This window comes from Corvus brachyrhynchos, unplaced genomic scaffold, assembly GCF_000691975.1.
Source record: "Corvus brachyrhynchos isolate BGI_N302 unplaced genomic scaffold, ASM69197v1 scaffold5, whole genome shotgun sequence".
Taxonomy (NCBI): Eukaryota; Metazoa; Chordata; class Aves; order Passeriformes; family Corvidae; genus Corvus; species Corvus brachyrhynchos.
The window spans coordinates 5381859-5398982 of NW_008238321.1; the positions used below are offsets into that span (position 1 = coordinate 5381859).

General features: G+C 48.2%; 1 protein-coding gene across 1 annotated transcript; it reads right to left on the bottom strand.

The window, feature by feature from the left end:
* Positions 1 to 2044: 2044 nt before the first annotated feature.
* On the bottom strand, positions 2045 to 16858 carry TSC2 (tuberous sclerosis 2). Its single transcript, XM_017734268.1, has 16 exons — positions 16848 to 16858; positions 16162 to 16315; positions 15339 to 15461; positions 14907 to 15041; positions 14215 to 14404; positions 13743 to 13836; positions 13144 to 13246; positions 12861 to 12955; positions 10246 to 10377; positions 8190 to 8354; positions 7256 to 7408; positions 6988 to 7100; positions 6217 to 6438; positions 5311 to 5526; positions 3685 to 3753; positions 2045 to 3557 (listed from the first exon to the last, which is right to left on the bottom strand). The coding sequence occupies exons 1-16, from the start codon at positions 16856 to 16858 to the stop codon at positions 3454 to 3456; spliced, it is 2079 nt and encodes a 692-aa protein (XP_017589757.1). The 3' UTR covers positions 2045 to 3453.
* Between the last annotated feature and the right edge of the window lie 266 nt (positions 16859 to 17124).

Here is a 17124-nt window from a genome sequence, read left to right on the forward strand (position 1 = left end):
AGGAATGCCCTCCACAGCTCTGGGGGCATTTCTAGGCTTTCAGACACAAATTGTACAAAAATTTGCATTTTACCTGCCCTCAATCAGATGAAAATTGTCTCATCATGCAATTTCAGACAGCTAACAATATCCCCAGTTCAAAAAGCAACAATTACAAACCTTCTTCTCCTTCTTGGGATTTTGCACATTCTATTTCTTGAAATGCAAAACCAGCAATTCACTCTGTTCACAGCAAAATTAACCCTGGGTAACCTGCAGTCAAACCACAGCCCCTAAATTGAGTACATTAAGTACAGGAGGAAACTATTCATCTATTTCTTTCACCATTTGGGAGTTCTGTTTCCTAATCCCAAAATTAATTCAGTGGTACTGTGCTCAACAGGTCTGTACTAGCTCCTGAATCAAGCAGGTAATTCATTTTTCAATCAGATGCTTTGCAGACCCCACCCAAGCAGCCCCTCCTGAAGGAGCCCCTGATGGGGCAGCTCAGGGGCCCTGCACCCACCTGGGGTTTATCCCAGGGACTTTCTCCGCATTGGAAGCTGCTGTCCTGCCCTTGAAGGCATCTCTCTCGATCCTCTTCCCCCTCCTGGACGGGGCAGAGTCGGAGATGGTGTAGCCCCGGGGCCGGTGCCCTGAGGGCGAGCGGGGTGAGGTGACAGCCCCGGTGCCACCCCCCGGCCCGGTGGCCCTGCTGTCGTCCCCCCTGCCCAGCCAGCTGCCCAGCCCTTCCCCTTCCAGGTTCCCCGACTGGGATTTGGATTTCACTTCCGTGCTCAGCCTCCTGGGCACCTCCCGGCCGTTGGCATCCTTGAGCACCTCCTGCAGCGTCTGGAGCTCGGGAGAGGAGCTGGACTTGCTGAGGGGCTGCGAGGGCTGGAAGGAGAGCTCCTCCAGCACCCGGCCCTCCTCCCGCCCGATGGGGATCCCGCCCTCCACCAGCTCCTCCGACTTCAGTGACTTGTCTTCCTGGCTGGAGGTGGAGGAGGACTGGAAGAGAAAGACACACAGAATACAAGTTTTCAAGGAATCAAAGAATCCCAGAATGGTTTGGGTTGGGATAGACCTTAAAGCTCATCCCGTGGTTGCTCCAAGCCCCACACAACCTGGCCTGGGACACTCCAAGCAGTGGAGCAGAGAGCTGTGGGGCAGCCACAGCTTCTCTGGGCACCCTGCGCCAAGGTCTCCCCACCCTCACAGGGAAGGATTCTTTCCTTTTCCTGACAGCCAGAATAAAAGCTGACAACAGCAATGCTCAAGGCACCCCAACACTTCCAGGGAAACGTGGGCAGGAAGGAGCACAAAGCAATGCGGATCAAGGTCCCTGATAAAACAGGGATTTTCCCCTGAATCCTTCCAGGCCATCCAGACTCCCAGCACCATCAGTGAGCTATTTCTGAGGGTGCCATGAGGGAATTCATGCACAATCCCTTCCTGGCTGTCACCCACTGCTCGCCCTGGGCCTCTCCTTACCCTGCTGTAGGAGTCCTGGGCTTTTCCAAACCTCTCCTCGCTCAGGACGTGCTCGGAACACGAGGTCTCCACGTCCTCGCTCTCCGGGGACTCCGCAGGGGACTCAGCCTCCCTGAGCTCCATCTCCCCCGCGCTCCCTTCCTCCAGCACCACAGCGGATTCTACGGAGACACCGGCACGGGAGCTGTGGAGAGGGGACACGGGGACGAGCCCCCCTCCTCTCCTCTCAAGTACCAGCCTTTTCCCTACGGGATCTCAACGGAAGGCCATATGGAATGAGTGCCCTGGCATTTCTTGTCATGTCAGACTCGCTCCTGGCTCCCCTTTTTCCAGGGAATAAATCACCTCACCCTCACAGCCAAGGGCTGCCTGCCTTGGGCTAAGGAAGTGCAGCTGTTTTTTCCAATTGTTGCTGAGGGACAAGCAGGGCACGGGATGAGGAAACGGGACCTTGGACATGGGTTACCAGGACAGACAGGAACTACAGAGATGTAGGAAAGTACCGGATAAAAGCTCGCTGGAGGCATCAGCTCTGTGCAAGGCTGCAACAAAGGGAGCTTTTCTTGTACTGAAATGCAACGCTTCTGTGCCTTGAGGCCTACAAGGAGATCAGAAATTTTCCTAGGAGCCACTTCCTTGCAGTTTGGCAGCTTTCCTAGAATGTCTCAGGAGAAGCAAAACAATTCAGCCCTGAACATGTGGAACGACGAGAGCAGGGGTGACACGGGCACTGCAGGTGGCATCTGCTCAGACACACAGGGAGTGGAACCACACTGACAAAAAAGCTCCGTGGAAGCCCTGCCTACGTGGAGGATTTAACCTTGGATCTGCTCCAGGCACTGACCACAGGGATGAGTCTGACCAAAGGCTCCTCTGGCCTTACTTTTTGTCCTGAGGAAAAGGCTGGAGAACAGGAGGCTTCCCATTATGCACACAAGGGACTGGAAGACCAATCTGAAAGGCCAAGATTTGTTTTCCAAAATAATAACAATAATAAAACCAAAAATTAGCACACACAAAACATAAATAAAATCAGCAAAATTAAAAAAAATACAAAGAAAAAATCACTATAGCAGCTTTTCCTGGATTGATTTCAGCTCGCAGGACCAAAGTTATTTCAAAGAAGCAATTAAGAGTTAGCATTGCACACACAAACCTTTTAAAAATACAAAACAAACCAAAAGGAACCAAAACAACGTGCTGATCTGGTTAGCTGTCCAAGCCAGAACACACCTGCAGATACCCAGGGCTTCCAAGCTCCCCTCCTACACCACTGCCAAGATTGCTGGTGCTTTGAAACAACCCAAGCACTAATTATTCTTTAGGTGGGAAGAGAATAACAGGAGCAGAGAGAAGTACAGAAAAATATTGAACTGCAGCAGCTTTGTGTTGCTTTGAGAGGCCTCTGACAGCAACCAGCAGCAGCTCAGAACACCCCACTGCTCTACTGGGAGTTTTCCAGTGAAGTAAAGAGGCAGAAAAACATTTGAACCCTCTAATTAAAATCACAACGCACTGCAGGTTATCAAAGCAATGCAGGTGTTGTGCTCATAAGGTGTGTAATTTGATCTCCACTTAATTATGAAATCAATTTTACTGAAGTAGAGAAAGATTTCATACTTCTGTAGAGCCTCTAAAAGGCAGAATTTAGCAGGTTTTCTGCCGAAATATATTTCTTCTAATTTAAAAATCTCTTAACCAGCCTCCATGCTGGCTGAACTTTATCCATATATAAAATATATACATATTATCAGCTGCTTTTATCTTTCTGTGTCCAATTCTGGCAGATCCCTGGGCTGAGCAGCTCCAAGGGGAGCCTGTCCTGCAGCACACACTGCTCTTCTCACAACTGGGAGCTTTTCCACTGAGCAGAACACAAAGCCAATTGGAAAATGAAGCTGCAAATGAAGAATTAATTAACCCAGCCACGTTTTGACAGGTCATTTAACACCTGGCCTCATGACTCACAAGCCACCCCAGCTAAAAGCAAAGTTGCTTTAAGAAATTGTCTGCACTTGCAGATGTTGGATCTGGCTTGGACTTCTTCATGCTAGTCAAGATCCCATTTGTTGAGAGTGATGAGACTGGGGACAGACAGGAGACATGGAAGGGGAAAATGAGGGATGAGGGATACATTTTCTATGAATCAGAGGTGTTCTTCTATGGCAATACTGTTTGGTTGTTTTTTTCCTTAAATATATATAAATATACCTGCCCAGGATATGCTCCTGTGCAACTTCCCTTGACAACTGGACTGGTACATGGAAGAGAAAGAGGCCACTGCAAAGGGAAATCAAGTGAGCAGCTACATCAAAAGGAAGGAGAGACTATATGAAAAAAAATTATAAAAAAATTAAAAAGCACAGAGTTTAAAATGTAACCAAGAGCCTAGTTTAAAACAAACAAATAAATAAATGAAACAAAGGAAAGAACAAGCTGGGATAAGCTCACCAGATGCCAAAGGGATACTTTAAGGGCACAAGGTCTCAACACGAATAAGGAGGAATAAACACATCCAACAGTGCAGGCTCCAACTGCTCCCTTTGCAGAATGCATTTTGTGAGGCTTAGGAACAGAAAATCCCTTCCTGATATCCCAGCACACACAGGAAACCAGGCTGAGCCTTTCCTGACCTGCACAAGGTCACTTTTAAACCCACAGAAGAGTCTGGAGAATAGAAATCTGGGTAAAGACTCACAGAGGTTTAACCTCTAAAGAGGCAGAGCAGGCATGTGACAGTCTGACAGCAAAACTTCTTCCAAATGGTCCTTCCCCAGCCAGCTCCAGCAAGTCTGGTTAACAAGGATGTGGGCCAAAATTACTCTCAGACTGGCACAGGAGTGGCATTCAGGTGGTGTGGGTTCAGCTCTCCACTTAGCTCCATATACCACAAATTTTTAGTCACAGAAGCGTTTATGGAAAATAATTACTTTGTTTGTTTGTAAGACGTGATAATTTGACTCCAATTTTGTGTTTACACGTTCTGAAATACTAAAATATACCCTGCCCTTCTTAAAACAAACCTGAAAACTGGCATTTTTACCAGATTTCCAGACAATCCGTCCCATTTTTCCCCAGCAAAGCCTGGTCTGCTGGTACCACTGCTCAATTCTGATGGTGTCTGCAGTGCTCAGAGCCTCAGTGTTGGATATCACTGGATAAGAGCTCGAGCAGGGGCTGCAGAAAGCTTCAAAAATTGCAGCTGTTAGTCAACACCAATCTCCCAACATTAACAGCTTTTTAAGAGGAACGAGCAGCACATTAAACAGAGTGAAAATCCTCAGCCACTGTGTTAAAGTCAAGCCAGCAAATGAAACTCGAGTGGTTCAACTGAAGGCTGACAAGTCATTTTCAGAGGTGGGTAAATCCAACAGGATTTGCATTCTGCTCTAAAAGCCAGCAGCAACCAACTCCTCCTGGCTGGCAAGGTTTGGAAGAGGCCATTCCCCAGGAACCTGCAGCTCTGAGTGCCCGACACAGACTCCCAAACTGAAGACAAATGGAAATGGAAACACTGCATGGAAAGATCCATCCACAAGTGGGATGCCCAGATCAGCCCCAAACAAGTGGGTGAAGGAACAGATCCATGACTTTGTTCATTTTCATTTGGGGAACACACGAAACACACGACTCCTGCAAAGCAGCTCCGTTACTCCCCTGTTCTCCTCTTCCCCTACAGGACAGCAGAAGCAAGGAGGAAGGGAATTTTTCACTTCTAGGGACAAGAACTGATTCCCTTTCTCATTGCTGGCCCCCCTCACACTCCCAGCTGCTCTAGAAGCCCTGCAGAGACCCAGCAGAGCCTGGAGCTGTTCACGCTCTGCCGGCAGCTCCCACCTGTGTTGGAGCGCTGTAGCAGCGAGGGTTTGGCCGTTCCCGTGGCCAGGCTGGAGGAGGGCACGGACAGGGATTTGTACAGAGCTGTCTCTCGGTGCTCCTTGAAACGTTCTGCAGCCATGAGGGCGTTGGAGAGCTCCTGCAGAGGCATGTTGTTGATGTCTGAGGAAAAGGGGCTCAGCGGGTTCTCCAGGCTCATCAGCCAGCTCGTGTTACCTGCAGCAGACAGTTGGGGAAGGGGTCAGTACTCCCAGCTCCCCCAAAGATTACAGCTCGTGTTGAAAATGCATAAATTGATTTGGAATTTGCAAATAAAAATCCAAATGGAGCAAGTTCTCAGTTCTTCTGCAGAATGACTTGATTCACTTGCTACTCCCAGTGTTCTGCACTTCACCCCAAGCTCCGCAAAACCCACCCCTGGTAACTCACTGCTACAGCAGATTCCCAAAGGCATCCAAAACACTCAAGTGTCCTAATTAACACCAGGTCAGTTATTTTCTCATGAAACAGCTTTCAGCTGAAATAGGTAATTCCTGTTAATCTCGTGGAACATACCGGTGTTCAAGAATTTTGACCTTGAACAGGTTGTTATTCCTTCCTTAAGAGCAAACATAACTGTGCAGCTGCCCAGACTTGTGGATGTCCCATCCCTGGAGGTGCCCAAGGCCAGGTTGGACAGGGCTTGGAGCAACCTGGGATAGTGGAAGGCGTCCCTGCCCATGGCAGGGGGTGGCACTGGATGAGTTTTAAGGTCCCTTCCAACCCAAACCATCCCATGGTTCTACAGTTTCAAAAGTCAGTAAGCCACAAACAGATCCATTTACAATCAAATATGGATTTTTCTCCTTCACCCAGGCTCTGGTTTCTCACCAAATCCAGGATCCCACCCCACACTCAGGTACCCACCTGTGGGTCTGCGCACCAGGATTTCTGCCCAGCCCTGGGTCAGCAGTGGCACGTAGGCAGCCAAGTTGGCTTTTTCCTTCTGCAGGGCTGTCTGTGGAGCAGGACTGGCCTTCTCTGGGCGAGCTGCAGCAGCAGGAGGGCCCTGTGTCCCTTGGGAAGTCGAGCCACTGGGAAAATGGGAGGCTGAGCTGTCTAAGGCACCAACACGTAAGGCATGACCACCTGGCAGGACAGACACAATCCAAGGGAGAGGCATGCTTAGTTAGCCCCAAAAATATCCCAGGAATGAGGCTTTTAAGCTCCTCTAGCAGCTGCATACACAATAACCTGGTTTTATTTCCCTTGTCATTACAATTATTATTGTTACTATTATTTCATTTCAATTATTAAACTGTTCTTCTCTCAATCCACAAATTTTCTTCTCCCCTTCCAATTCTCTCCTCCATCCCCCCACAGCGGCCTGCGTGAGCACATGGGTGGGCTTAGCTGCCAGCTGGGGTTAAACCATGAAGAAAATTTTACCTTCCATGTGTTCTTTATAAACCAATTTATGGGATCACCAAAGCTCTCCTGCAAGGAGAGGGAAGCAGGAGGAGCCCCTGGTACCCACCCCTCATTAAACACCAGACAGCTCCAGGTCTCAAATTAGCTCAGACAGAGGAGGCACCTGGAGCCTTCAGCCTGTGGCAGGGCCCCAGGAATGGCAAGGAGAGCCCAGGAATGGCAGGGAGAGCCCAGGAATGGCAGGGAGAGCCCAGGATGGGAACTTACCTGACATGGATCGGACTCTGTTGCGGGAGCCCCTGCAGACCTGCTGCCCAGCCTGGGATTCCAGCTTGGCTGGAGCTTCCTTGGTCTGTCTCACTTGCAAAACAGGGTCTGAGCTGTAGGAAAGAAGACATTGGTGATGTTGAGAGAGGAATCAGCCGTGATGGACAAATGAAACATTCCTCTTACAGCAAGAGGAAAAACTACAAAGATGTAGTGGTTTAGGTGACTTTGTCAAGTGGCGACTTCTAGACATGGGAGAGAAACTTACCTTGATTCTGGGGTGCTCTGGAACTCTGCAGAGTCCAGGCCAAGCAGGGACCTTGTTCCTGTTCCAACACTTGTAGTGATGGTCACCAGCTTGTTACCAACCAGCCACGTCTTGGTCCTTCCTCCAGCCAGCAGAAACTCACCCACAGGAGACCTGGGAACACATTTGGGGTGAAGATTCCTCAGGAGGCAGAGGACAGAGCTGATGTCATTAACCATGCAGGAGGTGCTGCCTGCTTCCCTTCTTTACACAGCATCTGTGCCACTCCCCTTAGCTGCCACCATCCACGTTACCCATCAGGATGATGGATGAGCTTCTGCAGCAGACTCTGGTTATCCAGCACAGACATGGAGCAAAGTCCTGCTCCAGACCTTCAAGGCATCTCCTCCAGACAGGTCCAGGCTGAGGCAAAGGATTTGTCAGATTTGACAGAACCACAGAACGGTTTGGGTTGGGAGGAACCTTTAAGTCCATCCAGTGCCACCCCCTGCCATGGGCAGGGACACCTTCCACTATTCCAGGGTGCTCCAAGCCCTGTCCAGCCTGGCCTGGAACACCTCCAGGGATGGGGCATCCCCTGGGAAATCCATTCCAGCACCTCACCACCCTCACACAGAAAAATTCCTTCCCAATATCCCATCTAACCCTGCCCTCTGGCAGTGGGAAACCATTCCCTGTGTCCTGTCCCTCCATCCCTTGTCCCAAGTCCCTCTCCAGCTCTCCTGGAGCCCCTTTAGGCACTGGAAGGAGCTCCAAGGCCTTCCCATAGCCTTCTCTTCTACAGTCTTCCCTCATTTCATCTCCTCTTTAGCCAAGATTTTATCAGTGAGGAAAGGCTTCAGAGCCTGGGCCTGCCAGAATCCCAACGTTTTTCCACCAATAAAGTGAAACACGAACCTGAAACCCACCCATGTGTCCCTGGTCCCTGACTGACCTCTTGGGCACAGCAGTGAAGTTGGAGAAGACGTATCGAGCCATCATGTCCAGACAGGTCTCTGTCAGCTCCAGGTGCAGGTTTTTCAAGTTGTCATCAGCCTGAGCCATGGAGTTTTCATCTGCAGAGCCCAGGCTCGAGCTGGTGATGGATGTTTGGATGCGACTGGAAGAGAATACCCCCAAGTGACAGATCAGATTGCTCCATGTCCCTGTCCCCACAGACGGCGGGATGCAGACCCTGCTGTACATGCACGTGCCAGCCATCAAACCCAGGGACTGGGAAACAGATTTTGGGATCAGCCTCATGTTGTGCTTCCCAGGTTGTCGTTGCAGGAAGTGTATTTTCTCTGGAGAGACTCCAACGTCACTCAGCTGGCCAGGCCAGTGCTCTCTGATGTTGGTGGCCCATGGGCAAGTGCACCAAGCAAGGAGTGAGTGGCAGCTCTGAGTTCCTAATCTATGCTGAGGGCAAGCATCCCATGACCAGCACCAGCTTCCCAGGCAGCAGGTTGCCCATGAGCCAGAAATTGGGGCACTCCAGACTTCACTTTATAATCCTGTGGTTTGCTTTTTTCTCTGTTGCATCTCTCCCGTATATTGATTTTTTCCCCCTCCAAATTCAATAGCTACATAAAACCTAATTTAACTTGAAATAGGAAAAAAAATTGCACTCTGAACAGGAAATTGGCACAACAATAGAGAGCAGGTCTGCCTTCAAATCAGCCAAATCAGCAAGGCACTTTAAAACCATTTCTGTTTTAGGCTGGACTGCAGTATTTTATAAAGACAACTCCTTATGCCATTGTAATACAAACTAAGCTGAGGTACAGCCAAAATTTTTATGATGTGGCAACTTCTTTGGCTTCATTAAGGGCAATTATCTGAACTTCTCGTTGCTACCATTTACACATAAATGCAAGAGAAGAAAATCACCTCATGATTAATGGGGATATCAGAGAATGCTGGAAGGGTTTGGGTTAGAAGGGCCCTTAAAGCCCATCAAGTGCCACCCCCTGCCACGTCAGGGACACCTTCCACTATCCCAGGCTGCCCCAAGCCCTGTCCAACCTGGCCTTGGACACTTCAAGGATCCAGGGGCAGCCACAGCTTCTCTGGGTAACCTGTGCCAGGCCCTCCCCAGCCTCACAGGGAAGGATCTCTCCCATAGAATGAAGTGTCAGAACTATAACTGCAATTCAGTCACTTCAGCCTCCTTCCCCCAAACACCAGATAGAGCCAAAAATAAAAAACAAAAAACAAAAAATCAAGTTCCACTGACAGCAATCAACAGCAGTTTAACACTCAAGGGAAGTGATCCAGAAATACGTTTAAGAAGCTGGCATCAATAATTTCACATCTTTCATTAGAGCAGGTCAATGCTTGCCATCAAAACCTGTCAATCAATCAAATCAATCTCTGAAATCAAATCTTGTTTTCTTTAGCTGTGAAATCAACAATTCGTATGGGCTGAGCACACCCTTCACTGCTCTCTGGAAAGACAAATCCAGCTTTTTCATGGCATCATACTTGAGACCAGGACACTTCATCAGCTCCTTCAGAAGAACAAATCCTAAACTGAGGCCAGAACTATTCCTCCTAGAACTGGAAGGAGGGCTCTCCATAACTTTGCAGAGCTTCCAAATCCTCTCCTGAAGCAAATCCCCGCTTGGGAGGCTCAAGTTTTAGTGAGCTGTACCCAGGATTCTCACTTGTGCAGAATGCAACCTTTTTCCTTTCTTTGTGTGTGGGTTTTTTTGTTTGTTTTTTTCTTTCCCCCTTTCATCACTTTTACTTTAAAAACAGAATTTTTTTTGTTGCTAAAGCATCAGAGAACATGGCAAAGTGACCACAGACACCCAGGGTGTGATGTGGCATTGGGAAGCCTCGGGATACTTTCCCAAAACCTTTGCCTGTGGCTAAGGCCAGTTTTTGATGGGATAACCAAGTCATGCAAGCATCCCACATGCAAATCCACCCTGCTTCCACCCACCCTTGCAGTAAAACCTCCAAGGGCCGAGTTGCTCTTGGATTGTCCCCATTTAAAGTGCCTCTACCTGCGGACCACATGTTCAGACACACTGATGCTGCGGGATCGGAAGGCATCAACTGCAGAGGGTTCTTTCAGCTCTTTCACTGGAGGAGAGTTATTCAAGCCTTGCTTTGCATTTTTGGCTAGTCTTAAACTACTATGTGGAGAAGCACCAAGCCCCAAAAGAGGTCACAGAAGGGAGGAAACCATTGTAGGGATGTAGGTTGAAAGGTCACAGTCACAGGGTCAATATTGGGGGATCCCGGAGGGTGATGGAAAATAAAACAAATGCCAAAAAAAACCAAAAAGAAAAAAAGGGAAACAAAAAGAAATTAAAACGTACAAACAAGCAGAGCTGAAAAGCATTAAAAAGACAAACCACATTTTGAAAACAAGATTTTAAATGTGCTACAAAACAAATGAAATTAGTACAAGTTAAAAGAAAAAAACTGGTTGAAATGACAGTTGGAATACTGTGCTGTTCAGCAAAGGCAAGAGCACATGAGGGCTACCTGGGCACAGATTCCTCAAGGCTGAGGAGTTTTGTGCAGTTCAACCTCCTCTTGTGTTGCCCCAACTCACCATGACTCAACACCTGAGGGCTTCCACAGATCCTAAAATGCTTTACCTGGACCAGGTGGCAGCAGGTTTTTCTAAGAGACAGGGACCATGTCACTCACCTCTGTCCCCACTAAGCCCAGCCCAAAGCTGAGCTTTCTCCCCAGTCACAACACACCCAGAGCCTCCCAGAAGTGCCCCTTAGCCCAGCTCGAGGCACTGGGGACACTGAGCCCCCCGTTCCAGACCCTCCCCACACTGCAGCACCAACAAACACCCCCTGGCTGGGGATGCTCCTGTGCCACCCCAGCTGCCTCACACCAGTGGCTCCAGGGAGCCCCCTGGACTCTGAACTGGCACAGAAAGGAAATTACTGTTCACACTGTCAAGTGCCAAGCACACGTGGGAGATAACAGCAATTAAGATCTAAGAGGCACTTTAATTAGTCACTGAGATGCATGCCAGGCTCAGGGCTAATTTGGGCAGAACAGTTGGTCCAGCAGCTCCCATTCCCAAGGGTAAAATGCAGGCACTAACTCAACCCTTCTGGCTGTTTCTAAACACAATTTATTTGCCATCCTCCTCTCAGTGAGCTCTTACATCTCAGATTGCCACCTGGAGGGATCAGAATTTCTTTGTCCTTCGCCCAACACAGATCACTTTTGGCTACAACTGCTGCAGAGAGCACAGGCTCATGCTCAGGGATCATCACCTACACCAATATCAGGACATCCAGCAACCCTGGGAACTGCTGGGATTGTGATCCCTTGGAACACCCAGCACCTCAGCTATGGCAGGGAAACAATCTTTGGGCTTAAGGAGTGAAAACCAAGCCCAGAGGCTTCTCAGGCAGGGAAACTGGTATCTGCTCCAGGCCTTTCCTCTGTGCCCTGGCCAGAATCCAAGCTCAGCCAGACCCAGAGGCAGTGGCATCCTGCCATTCCAGTGCTTCGGGCACTGCCTGAGTACAGCCACACTCCTCAGCAGAGATTTCTGTGGAAAGTGGTCCATCAAAAGCCTTTAGATACAGAAGTATTCCAACCTGGTAGAATTTAACAGGTTTTTTTAGGGGGAAAAAAGAAAAAAAAAAAGATTAGTTGAAATTCTAATTGGAGAGATGAGTGTCAAAAGGCTTCTCTTCCAAGTTTCTGGATGAAGGAGGAGGAGATGGGAGAGACGAAACACAACACAGGGTTTACAGCTGCAGCAGTAGGGCAGGGATGGTGTTTCTTCATTGCAAGGCTCTGCTGCAGCCTTGCAGGTGAAGTAGAGGCACTTTCCCCAGGGTTCAGATGCCACCATGTGCTCACTGCTCACAACACTGAAGCAAGTTAAGTGAACCAATTTAGGTAATCCCTGCAGGTAAAAGGACATTGGAGAAACCCTGAATGCCTTCCAAGGAATATCTTCCTCTCCTGGCAAATGTTACTTTGAAAGACTGCTGGCAAGAAATGCTCTGACTTCTGAAGGCTTCACTTAAAACTGTCACGACAGCTTCAAAATTCCAGAAAAAAAAGGGACCAGGACATCCAGACAGACCAGCTGTGTGCCAGCCAGTGCACTGACCTGACTGGGAACACCATGGTAAAACACAGTACTGGCTCTCTAATTTATCCAGGTCGTTGATCACAACCATTTCTCTGGCAATCATCTGAAAATCACTCGTTACAGATCAACCATCAAAAGGAGTTCACACAATCCATATGAACACGGGATTCTGCTACTGCTGGTATTAATTCTGGTATTCTCTGTTCTGTTATCTCTGGTAACATTGTACTGACACACCCCAACCTGACACAACTGTTGATTTTCAAAAGTGAACACCAAAAAGGCCCCCACTGCTTGCCCAGGCCTGCAGGACAGGCAGCACTGCCTCAGCTGCCCCACCACACTGTCAGCCTGGTTGGATCCCAGCTTCTCACCAACCTGAGTTGTCTTTGACCTAAAGAGGTTTACTTTGCTTGCTTACTGCACTGCCAGATTTGGGATCACTGCACCCAGCCTCCTTCAGGAAAACGCAGGGAAGGGCGTGAGCACGAGAACAGGGAACACCAAACCCTGCTGGGGTCAAACAGAATTTACCTCTTTGGCCTCTCGTTCAGGCTGGTGCTGCGAGCCCTGAAGCTGTCCTTCTCTGGGGTGTCATCAAAGGACAGGAGGACGTTGGAGCGCAGGCCCTGCCATGGGGACAAGAGGTGACAACGTGAACAATGTGCAGCTGAAAGTCTGCAACCACAGGCCAAAGCATGAGAGATGCTGACAAGGAAAATAGAATTTTTGTACTTCAAACAACCTTTCAAGTTCTCAGATCAGTTTTTAAGCTGTCGTTTCTCCTGTATGCTGCTGGATTGAGCAGTGCCATTACCTTGGTGATGTAGGGGACAAAGTCCTTGCGGAAGGGCAGGCGGCAGCGGATGAACCACATGGCGATCACGTGGTGGGCCAGGCAAACGATGTACTGGTTAAACCTGCAACAGCAGAGAAGGCCCACAGCTCAGTGTGCACAGCTCAGTCTGACAAACAGAACTGGTCCTTTACCTATTGAAAGTGTAAAGAAAAAAAGAACCCCAAAAATTCTGTTCAAGAAAAACAGGTTTTTGTCCAAGGTGATGATGTCCTAGAATTGTATCATGGAATTACAGAATGGTTTGGGTGGGAAGAGATCTCAGAGACCATCCAGTTCCACCCCCAGGGACACCTTCAACTGTCCCAGGGTGCTCCAAGCCCCGTCCAACCTGGCCTTGGACACTTCCAGGGATCCAGGGGCAGCCACAGCTTCTCTGGGCAGCCTGTGCCAGGGCCTCTCCACCCTCACAGGGCCGAATTATCCCTTCTTTAGGAAAAGCCTGGAGACACCAGAATGAGCAACATCCCATAAATAAACTTGAGTCAAAAACTATGAAAAAAGGCTTTGTATGCTCTCAATTTCAGAGATGAGAGAGAAGCACATTCCTGTGTCCTTACTTGGAGGGGTTTGTGTAGGGCAGGGAGATGGCGAAGACGCTGGCGTACTGCTCTGCCGCGAAGTTCCGGTACAGGTGAGGCAGCCTGGCCAGAGCTGCAACAGTCCAGCAACAAAACCAGCACAGGTGAGGCCTCAGCACAACCATTCAACATCCTAACTCAGTTTAATTTCTAATTTTTTGGTTTTTCTAAACGATCAATGACATGGAAGTTAAAATCAGAGTATAACATCATTCAAGGAAGAGAAGGCAGCTCATATTTCCATATGGCTGCATGACACAGAGAGTGTTTCTCTCTTCAGTGCAAGAGATTTATACCGAAAACTTTAACAGATGAGGTGATCAAACATTTATAGCCTGAGGACGGAGCAAGGCCATCACAGTGCATTCCATATGACCAACCCAATCAAACCCCCATATTCCACGCCAAAAACACAACCGCAGAAAATGAAAAGAACAACATCACGACTTACTTGACAGAAATTCTAGGAGAGGGATTGCCATGTTGGCTGTGGCAGAAATGTGGGTTAGTTTGACAATGAGGACAGGCAGTGCCTTGATGATGATGTCGGGCATCTCCACGCTGCAGACTGAGAGTGCCACCACGCACTGGTTGGCGCAGCGGTAGATGAGCCCATGCTCCAGGCAGTACACGATCTCACGCTGGGGGAGCAGGAGAAACTCTCAGCACACTGGAAGGACAGCCCTGAGGCACCACCTCCTGACTCCTGTCCAAGGTATCCCTGCTGCAAGGCCTGTGTGACACACCTGAATGCTAACACTGAGCATTCTCAAGTATCTGCAGCTTTAAGTAATGCTGCAGACACTCCAGGCCAAAATCTTATCAGGGAACTTGAATCAAGTAGGTAGTTGAGACTTTAATATTAAAATTTTCTGATTTAACAGAAATTTTGTGTTTATAAGGGTCTTACTGTAGAGGGTAAAGTCACTCAGTGACCTGTGAGGGGGGACAGGTGAGGAGCGAATCCACAGTTAATCCTGCATGGAGTTAGCAAAGTATTTTTTCACCCCAAATTCAGCAAATGCAGCATTTTCCAACAGCAAAAGGCAGTGTTACCTTGCACTTCTTTCTTCTAACCAGCTGACAGGCAAAAAAATGCTCTACAGGCTCTGCCCTCCCTACACCCTCCTATTTCCCCTATACCTGCTTGGCTTTGTCCAGGTAATTGTGGTAAGATATCAGTGCTGTCAGCACAGGGACCACAGCCAGGTGCAAATCCGTGCGGGAAAAGCCTTCAGGGGTCCCATGGAGCCTGTCTGTGGTCTTCTTGTCTGTGAGCTGACACATCACACATCCAGTCAGGGCACCTCTCACTGAAATACCCTCTGAAAGGCAGTAGAAGGCACTGCCCACAGCTCCCCTTGACCCATGTATATACATATATTCATATACACACATTAAGAACACTCATTGTTATCTATTCTGTACCTAGAACAACCCTCACAAAAGAAAGGGTGAGTGAGTGGCAACCAGTCCACTAATTTTTAAAATATTAATCTGAAGACAAAAAAAAAACACTCAAAAACCCCCTCCAAGCAAGCCAAGGAGCTGGGGAATGTGCCTCAGTGGCATTACCATGTTGCTCAGTGCAGAGGCCAGGTCGTCTATGTTGCAAGGAGAAGTTAAAAATAGCACTTTATAGCGGAGGGATTCGGGTAATTTGTTGAGAACCAACTTCAACACCTTCCAGTCTGTCTCCTGCAAAGACAGAAAATGTTAAGATTGAAAATTTTTGCGTGATTTCACTCCAGTTTGGAAGGAAGATCAATCAAATTGCAGACAATGTGTCATTTCCTGGGCAGATGTAGGTCTTGTCATGGTTGATACAGAAAAAGAAGTGGCACTTAGCTGTCACAAGTTTCTCCCTGTCTGTCACCCAGCTCTAGGTGCAATATTGGCACCACAAACTGGAAGAGAAGTTATATTGAGATCTGACAGCCAGCATTCAATTCTCCTAAGCACCAGCACCAATTAATTCCCAGAGCAAGCCAAGCCCTCAGCACAGAGCCATGTCCAATGCCACACTCAGGAACAATTTCTGTTTACAGTTTATTGGTGATGAAACATTCACGAAGTCTCAAAACACCTCACAAACTTGCAGTGGGAGATGTTTTAATTTCAAATGCCCTTTCAGAAACAGGATAGCTTATTGGATCTTGTTTAACAAGCACAGTTTTTGCCCTTGCCTGCTCTGAAGCACTGAAATGAAAGCTGTGCTTGTTTTCTGAAGAGCTGGACTGCTGCTCCCACTGGTGGCTGTGAAGCTGCACAAACACACCCAGATTTTGAGCAGGAGGAGCAGAAATTGCTTTTCAGGCTCTATTTAAGTACTCTGGGCTGGAATTCCCCAGGCAGCTGGTACCAGGAGTGGACACAAAGATGCCAGGAGTGGACATACCTGCTTCAAACACTGCAGGAGGACCCCAAAGACCATGGAGTAGGGCAGGTGTCCCACCCGGACGGTGGCACCTTGCGAAGGCACGCTGGGGCTGCCTGAAGGTGGGGAGAGGGTGCCAGGGGGCTTTTTCTCAGAAGCCCTTTTGTCTGCCTCTCTGCAACACAGAAAGGGAGAAAAATAGGTGTCAGTTTTACAGCCTATTCATGTGATCTACAGCACTACCCTATCTGGGAGCCAATTTAAAGACTGAACAATATAATCTACATTTTCAATTAAAAAAAGCACAGGATTGCTCAGTAGACACACAGCAATGAGCCAGTTTGGTCAAGTGAAGGATTTTTCTATCCAGGCCTGTAGCAAATTTAGAAAGGTACCTTTTGGGGCATGTTACACAAAGAACTTTAAGCAAGCTATAAAATTAAAAATAGCCAGACTTGTACAAATCATCAAATCAAAATTCAACGATTTTTAAAATTCAATGAAACCAGTTTGAGGCAAGAAATTGCAAATTTCAGGGGGAAGTTTTGTGAGCAGGAACTTAAATTTCATAACTGAGATTGAGAGCTCTGCAGGTTAAGTGATTTGTAAGAACAGTTCACCAATGAATTATCGGTTCAGACAATCCCAAGCTGTAACTACAGACTGGTCTAGGATTTGGAAGATTTAGAAAAACTGCAGATCGCTACTGATGGAACATTAGGCTCATCAAGAATACAATTTAGTTTGGAAAAAAAACAGCTTTTTAAAAATAAAAAATAAATTAAGAAGTGTCCAAGGCCAGGTTGGACGGGGCTTGGAGCAACCTGGGATAGTGGAAGGTGTCCCTTCCCATGGCAGGGGGCGCACTGGATGATCTTTAAGGTCCCTTCCAACCCAAACCACTCTGTGATTCTTTTGCTTAACACCATGAAAAACCTACACAAAATCGCACAGGCAGTAGGGGCTGAACCTCACTGCCCCTTC